This window comes from Cebus imitator, unplaced genomic scaffold (genome assembly GCF_001604975.1).
Source record: "Cebus imitator isolate Cc_AM_T3 unplaced genomic scaffold, Cebus_imitator-1.0 Scaffold38, whole genome shotgun sequence".
In the NCBI taxonomy this organism is placed as follows: Eukaryota; Metazoa; Chordata; class Mammalia; order Primates; family Cebidae; genus Cebus; species Cebus imitator.
Genome location: NW_016107353.1, coordinates 1,508,762 through 1,516,976, shown reverse-complemented (window position 1 = coordinate 1,516,976; position 8,215 = coordinate 1,508,762). Strand labels below are relative to the sequence as shown.

The 8,215-nt window shown below is 39.7% G+C and overlaps 1 protein-coding gene, 1 non-coding gene and 1 pseudogene across 2 annotated transcripts in view; 1 reads left to right on the top strand and 2 right to left on the bottom strand.

The window, feature by feature from the left end:
• ZC3H11A (zinc finger CCCH-type containing 11A) overlaps positions 1-8,215 on the bottom strand; it is a 48,872-nt gene that overhangs the window by 15,274 nt on the left and 25,383 nt on the right. The window contains exons 5-11 of the mRNA XM_017525372.2: positions 7,848-8,051; positions 7,606-7,722; positions 7,277-7,357; positions 5,865-5,975; positions 3,562-3,633; positions 2,503-2,544; positions 895-926 (exon numbers count right to left, since the gene is read on the bottom strand). Of these exons, the coding sequence (XP_017380861.1) occupies positions 895-926; positions 2,503-2,544; positions 3,562-3,633; positions 5,865-5,975; positions 7,277-7,357; positions 7,606-7,722; positions 7,848-8,051 (659 nt within the window). The remainder of the gene's footprint in view (positions 1-894; positions 927-2,502; positions 2,545-3,561; positions 3,634-5,864; positions 5,976-7,276; positions 7,358-7,605; positions 7,723-7,847; positions 8,052-8,215) is intronic.
• LOC108302018 lies at positions 1,482-2,559 on the top strand (annotated as a pseudogene).
• Positions 4,586-4,718, bottom strand: LOC119470735. The gene has a single exon (XR_005199700.1). It is a non-coding gene; the product is annotated as a small nucleolar RNA SNORA1 (small nucleolar RNA).

Below are 8,215 nucleotides of genomic sequence, written 5' to 3'. Positions count from 1 at the left end.
AAAAAAAAAAAAAAGAGGTAAGGAAAAAAATAAAAATTAAAAAAATTAGAATGCACAAACATTTATCAAATAAAAAAACTGATTAAACCTACAAATGAAAGATCATAAACCCTGGTTGAGATTAAAGTTCAGCATTAGAAATGTGAAAAATCTTCATATACAAAAGAATCTTTTTTTTTGAGACAATATCTCGCTCCGTCACCCAGGCTGGAGTACAGTGGCACAATCTCGGCTCACTGCAACTTTCACCTCCCCGGCTCAAGTGATCCTCCCACCTTAGCCTCCCAAGCACCTGGACTATAAGCACACACCATGCCTGGTTAATTTTTGTATTTATTTTGAGTAGAGACAAGGTTTTGCCATTTTGCCCAAGCTGTTTCTTGAACTCCTGAGCTCAGATGATCCACCCACTTTAGCCTCTAAAGGGCTAGGATTACAGGCATGAGCCTCTATGCCAGGCCTCCCAAAATATCTTAACTGGTCAGCTGCTGAATTAAGTAATGCATCTGGGATAAGGAGGACAGGTTAAGAATTATAAAATTTTAAGATTTTTAGTATGAAGACTCAGGGTGACATCTTCAATTCTAGAAAAGAAATCTAAGGTTCTGAAAGATTCTGTATCTTACCCAAGTCATGAGCTAGTTAAGTTAGTGATACAGCCAAGACCTAAATCAAGTTTCCTAATTCTAGGTTTTTCTTTTTCTTTCTTTTTTGAGACAGAGTCTCGCTCTGTCGCCCCGGCTGGAGTGCAGTGGCCTGATCTCGGCTTACTGCAACCTCTGCCTCCCGGGTTCAAGCGATTCTCCTGCCTCAGCTTCCGGAGTAGCTGGGACTACAGGCAGGCGCCACCACACCCAGCTGATTTTTGTATTTTTAGTAGAGACAGGGTTTCACCATGTTGGCCAGGCTGGTCTCCAACTCCTGACCTCAAGTGAACAGCCCGACTCGGCCTCCCAAAGTGCTGGGATTACAGGCATGAGCCACCATGCCCAGCCTTCTAGCTTTATTACACTGTTCAATACAAGTTGTTTAAAAGTTTTTAAAAACTGCTTTTTGGATTACTTGTCTGAAGTTACATTCTTGCAAGGTCTCATTAAAAACTTCAAAAGACCCTACACAAAGTATGATTGTCTCTCTCCCCTCACTTATAATTTAAATATAAAACAATCACAAAGTTTATATGTATGCTGATGTTAAAACAGCTCAATTTTATATTTTAAAAACTTCTAATTATTTTTAGAGACAGGGTCTTGCTATGTTGCGCAGACTGGACCTTAAACTCCCAGACTCAGGTGGTCCTCTAACCTCAGCCGCCCGAGTAGCTGGGACTACAGGCATACACCACCATACCTTGCTTATTATTTTTTTTTTCTACCTAAAATTTCTAGATCAGCTTTATTCAAACCGAAAGTCTTGTTATTTTGGAAACCTAGTTTGGTTTGTACTCTAAACACACGCTGAGATAATAAAACACTGCTCTTAGCTCTTCGTACCATCTTGGATCCTGCAGAGGCCTGCTGGAAACAGGACTTCTTAAAGGAAGAAGTGTATCTGGAAGGCTGTGGTCCAAGGCCATTTTTGCTGGCTCTAAGTGGGGTCTCCGGGAAAAAAGAGAGCACGCAGCTTTTCTTAAAATTGAATGTTTTTATGCCCCAGATGAAACTGAATTCTATTTGGGCAAGAGATGTGCTCATGTATAAAAAGCAAAGAACAACACAGTGACTCCTGGTGGCAAACCAAACAAAACCAGAGTAATCTGAGGAACGCCAACTCAGGCCCATGGAAACAGTGGTGCAGTTTGTGCCAAATTCCAAAGCAATCTTCCGGCTAACACTACTGGACACAGAATCTGAGCGACACTGTACCCCTCAAGCATTTAAACTAATGAAAAGTCAGTAAAAGTGGATCTGTGCTCTTGTAAAATAAATAAATGAAAAAAATACTGCTCTTAAAATCTAGAATTCATATGTTTCTTGATTTACAGCCAGAAGAGATTTCTAAAAACTGCCTCATTTCTGTCTCTTCTACGCTCTTTTTGTAAATGCCTGTGTAATGTGTAATACATTCATTTGACTCTAACCTTGGGCAAGTTATTTGACCCTTCCTGAGTTTGAGGTCAGTGTAGAAAATATTTACTGGTATCAAGTGCCAAGCATGGTACACGGTTTGCTCATGGTTGCCAAGGATTAAATGAGAATTTACATAATGCTCTTTGATACATAGCAAAGCCACAACAAATATTAATTTCATTCATGGGTGTTATTTCATCATTGAAAGTTTTTGATTCAATAATATATTCCCATTTTTTCCACTGTCTGAAAACTTAAATGTTACTAAGTTCAGAACAGTCCTGAAGATAGGGCAGTGAGAACTGCATTAAAGGAAACATAAAATAGAGATAAGATTTCCTGTTCAGCACATGTAAAACAGTATGAAGAAAACTCTGACGTCAGAAAAAATGTTCAAAATAATTTTTTGGAGGCTAGGCGCAGTGGCTCACACCTATAACCTCAGCATTTTGAGAGGCCGAAGCGGGTGGATCACCTGAGGGCAGGAATTCAAGACCAGCCTGGCCAACCTGGCGGCAATCCCATCTCTACTAAAAATACAAAAATTAGCCAGAAGTGGTACCTGTATTCCCACCTACTCGGGAGGCTGAGGCAGGAGAACTACTTGAACCCAGGAGGTGGAGGCTGCAGTGAGCCGAGATCACACCACTGCACTCCAGTATGTGCGAAAGAGTGAGACTCCATTTCAAAAAATAGTAATTTTTTAAAGTCAGACACATTAGGGTAGGTATATAATAATTTACTAATATGGTAAAGTACTTCCCTAAAAATAAAATAGTAGCCAAGCATGGTGGCTCATGCCTGTAATCACAGTACTTTGGGAGGTCAAGGCCAGCAGATCACATGAGCCCAGGAGTTGGAGACCAGCCTGGGCAACGTGGTGAAACCCCACTGCTATAAAAAAATGTAAGAATTAACTAAGTGTGGTGGTGTATGCCTATGGTCCCAGCTACTTGGGAGGCTGGGGCAGGAGGATCACTTGAGCCCAGGAGGTGGAGGCTGCAGTGGGCTGAGATTGCACCACTGCACTCCAGCCTGGGGAACAAAAAACAAGACTCTGTCTCAAAATAAATACACAAAACAGCACCAATAGACTCAAGGACTCAAATTTTATATACCTATATTTTCTTCTTTCTTCTTAGGGATTCCTATATTCTAAGAGACACACATTATATTAACGATTTTTTCCCCTCTAAAAAACGCACATTTAAGTTTGTCCAGAGAAATAGAGGTGTTCTTTGCCATTTTCAAAATCTAGTTCCTTCCTTCTAAAATGTTAGTCATGGTCATAATCCAATTCAACTGTAACACTGTAAATCTCTGTAACTTCAATGAAAGGTATAATATACTCACGAAAACATGAGGAAATTTCTAAGTGCTTTCAGCTAATACAGGGGCACTGATACTAATGATGAGATCTGTATAAAGACGGTTTGGAGAAGCTATCATGTTAATGCACAGACAACCAGAAAAGAAGAGATATGCATAAAACTTTTCTTACCTGCTGAAAATTTTCGTTTCCCCAGTCTCTCAGTAAGACTCAATCTAACCAAGGGTTCTTCTCCTGCAATGGCAAAAGCAAAATTTCTCGATCCTTAATCAATTTTTCTGTATTCAGTAACCACTTATGTGTACAAAGTATGTTCTGATATTAGCATGAACCCACCCAGAAAGTCTCTTGAAAATCAGGTCTTAGTCTTAAGAAAGGCCATCACATAAAAAAAGAGAAAAACCCCAAAATCTATTAATAATAAACAGCCAAATATACAGCCCAAATAGAAGCAACAGCATAGTACTACTACTACTACTACTAACAATAATAATTATTATTATTTTGAGACGGAGTTTCGCTCTTGTTGCCCAGCCTGGAGCGCAATGGCGCGATCTTGGCTCACTGCAACCTCCGCCTCCCAGGTTCAAGTGATTCTCCTGACTCAGCCTCCTGAGTAGCTGGATTACAGGCATGCATCACCACGCCCAGCTAATTTTGTATTTTTAGTAGAGACGGGGTTTCCTCATGTTGGTCAGGCTTGTCTGAAACTGCCAACCTCAGGTGATCTGCCTGCCCTGGCCTCTGCCTCCCAAAGTGCTGGGATTACAGGCGTGAGCCACCATGCCAGCCTAATTATTATTAATATTATTATTATTTTTTGAGACAGAGTCTCACTCTGTCACCCAGGCTGGAGCGGAGTGGCTCCATCTCAGCTCACTGCAACCTCTACCTCCTGGGTTCAAGCAATTCTCCTGTCTGAGCCTCCCAAGTAGCTGGGATTACAGGTGCACAGTACCACACCTGGCTAATTTTTTTTTTTCTGAATTGTACAAAGTACGATTATCTTTTGACACATGATCTAAGACAGTCATGTACCACATTACAATGTTTCAGTCAATATATAGCCTACAAACAGTGGTCCTATGAGATAAGGGCTGAAAATTAATGATTATTTTAATGTTATTATTTCTAATATTGAAAAGTCAACATTTTTCTCCTATATATTTTACTCATAAGCATAGCAAAATGTTACAGGTCTCACTGTCACCACTGCAATATGCATACTGTGCTGGAAGCATAACCTGTCTCAGTTTAGCCACATTAACTATTTTTGGATACCATGATCAACAATGCCCATTCTCATCTGGAATGAGGCTTTTTTTTCTTTTTGAGATGGAGTCTTGCACTGTCACCCAGGCTGGAGCACCTCGGCTCCCTGCAACCTCTGCCTCCTGGGTTCAAACAATTCTGCTGCCTCAGCCTCCTGAGTAGCTGGGATTACAGATGCACACCACCACGCCTGGCTAATTTTTCTATTTTTGGTAGAGATGGGGCTTCGCCATATTGGCCAGGCTGGTCTTGAACTCCTGGCCTCAAGCGATCCACCCGCCTTGGCCTCCCAAAGTGCTGGGATTATACATATGAGCCATTGCACCCAGCCTAGCATAGTACTAATTATTAATAGCAGTCAAGTAGAAGACAGATTGTATTCTTAACCAATTGGTTATAAAACTGAAACAATAATTTGCTTATGCACTTTCATGTGTTAAATGAAATCATACTCTATGCCAATGCTAACTCTCCGATATAACTTTCTTTAAAGGTCACCTCAGGAAGAAGTGAGCTCTCTTTCGTCTAACTTCGTTGTTTGAACTGCACATTTAAATGTATCTGTATCTATAATTCCTTATTAGGCTTAAAATTATCAAGTGAAAATACTTTATTACGGGCCAGGTGCGGTGGCTAACATCTGTAATACTAGCATTTTGGGAGGCCGAGGCAGGAGGATCGTTTGAGGTCGGCAGTTCGAGACCAACACCCATCTCTATCAAAAATACAAAAATTAGCTGGGCGTCATGGCGGGTGCCTGTAATCCCAGCTACTGGGGAGGTTGAAGCAGGAGAATCACTTGAACCCAGGAGGTGGAGGTTGCAGTGAGAGGGGATCATGCCACTGCATTCCAGCCTGGGAGACAGAGCAAGATTCCATCTAAAAAAAAAAATTTTTTTTAACAAAAAAACTTTATAACAGTTCTTTATAGTCACTTTAGTCACATGGCAAGCCAATAAATGTATTGGGTGGATATAAACAGTAAATGGAAAAATAAATGTGAGGGCTGCTTGGAAAAGAATTTCAATCTTTTAAATATCAGAGCTGAATGTACCAACCTTTCATCTTTATATCTTATCAACATACTAACAACTTCCTGAAAATTCATCAAAGGTAAAAGATACCCAAAAATGTTGCATTCCCTATTATATAAAAGTAGAGGCTTGACAGAATAAGACCAACCTATACCTTACCTTGTTTGCTGGAGAGAGTTACTGTCCTCACCACAGTCCTAACATTTTCCTTTTCAGGACCTGGAATGGGCTCAGGGTGGAGTAAAAGACTGGAAACTCCTGAAGAACCCTCTAAATAAAGCAAGTCAAGAAAAGCAAATAATTTAGGAAAATAATGCTACTAGAAGTCAAAAAATTTGTTTTTGTAACCAGTGCAGTCCAATACAGGCTGCTATTATGACTATACGCCAATCAGCCTTTCTGTATCTGTTTGTCTACAGTCAAACAGAGTAGTGGGGAGGGGAGCCTTGGGCATGATGTGAAAACATAATATAAAATTATTTTGAGTGACTTAGGTACCCAACCTGCTTTTGTTTACCAATAAAGCTAATATTATCCTAAAATTAACTTCGGAGATACATTAGCCATCAGGTGTATCAATCCAACCTATTCTATTTAAATTTAATCATCTGGAAAATACAACTCCAAGGTTCCTATAAAGCAAGCCTTAAAACAGTGTTCTTAGAACCATTTCTCTCTACATGTACTATACTTCACATTATAAATTTTAGGATTGGAGGCTGGCTCATACCTGTAATCCCAGCACTTTGGGAGGCCAAAGTGGGAGAATCATCTGAGGTCAGGAGTCCAGACCAGCCTGACCAACATGGAGAAAATCTCTACTAAAAATACAAAATGTGGCACATGCCTGTAATCTCAGCTACTCGGGAGGCTGAGGCAGGAGAATCGCTAGAACCTGGGAGGTAGAGGTTGTGGTGAGCCGAGATGGCACCACTGCACTCCTGCCTGGACAACAAGAGCAAAACTCCCATCTCAAAAAAAAAAAAAATTTTAGGGTTGGAAACACAGATCAATCAGGCTGAGGTAAGATCCAAAAGAAAATCCTAGCAGCTCTTGAGGAAGAACTCTTCTACTAGAAAATGAAGTTTTTCCTCTCTTAATTTTTTTTTAAATCACTGTAAGAACTCACAGAATGAATATAATTCTTTTTCTTTTATTTTTTATTTTATTTTATTTTTTTTTAAAGATGGGGTTTCACCATGATGGCTAGGCTGGTCTTGATCCTGACCTCAGGTGATCCACCCACCTCAGCCTCCCAAAGTGCTAGGATTACAGGCGTGAGCCACTGCACCCAGCTATGAATATAGCTCTTATATGATGTTCTTTAGAGCTATATTGCTCAAGACATACAGGTTCTTTCATTCTTTATGTACCCAGCTCTGAAGAGTTAGGGACTGAAACACAGCTGCAATGAATTAAAAACAACAATTTAAATAAGTCTGTGTTTTACTTCAAACTGGCCATGGAAATCAAAATTTATTTGTTTATTTTGGCTGCTGCGTCTAGAGGTGTCTTTAGTATTCTTCCCTAGCAACATACAACTATTCATGCCAAAACTTATGATGACTTACCACCTTGCTTCTTAGATTTTTCCTTCATTTTCTTTGACTTAATTTCCTCAAGAGTTTTTATTCCAAAATTCAAACATTCACCTGAAAAATCCAAATAGAAATTATATGAGAAACTAGAGCCTTTTCATCTTTGTATTTTATCTGTACGTAGCAGGCATTTATTTTTTGAATAAATGATCGACAGAAACTAAGTATAGGTATGTATGTGTGTAGCACAGGAAAATGAAGAGGGAGGTGAATGATTGTGAACTAAATTTTAAAGGCAGTTTTTAAAGTTTGGACACATTCAAAAGTGCTTAAGATTTGGCACCAATATAGCCTTTTCTTACCTTGCTTTAAATTGACTGCAGGTTTCCGGGCAGAAGTTACTCGTAATCCATTGTGAACTTCAGGAGTCGGTTGCAGGGTAGGTGTTTTGGTTTCATCACCTTCCTCAGAAAACTGATCTACGTGTCAACATTTAAGGCAAATTCACAATTAAAAATAAGCCTACAGCTTTAATCTTGATTCTGCCCAATTCACGATGTGACCTTATTTATTTGCCTTAAAGAAGGAGTCAGACAGAACTTACCATCATCATCTTCATCATCATCTGCAGCATTAATTACAACAGGTGGATGCGTGGGGCTAGGAACATTTTCCGAACTTTCTACTTTCATAACACTCCGCAGCTGGGGGGAAGGATTGGACTGGACAGACAATTTGTTCTGCTGAACTGAAAGTTGGTTAGCCTTCACTTCCTCTTCTGGTGACTCAGGCACAGTGGGCAACACAGCTAAACACACAAAAATCAGTCATAAATTAAAAACAGAATATACAGCCCCAATTTACCAAAAATTCCTGACCACCTATGAAAACTATGGTGCATTTGCCCTATGAGCATTTATGTCTTTCTTTCTTTTTTTTTTTTTTTTTTAGAGGCAGGGTTTCACCATGTTG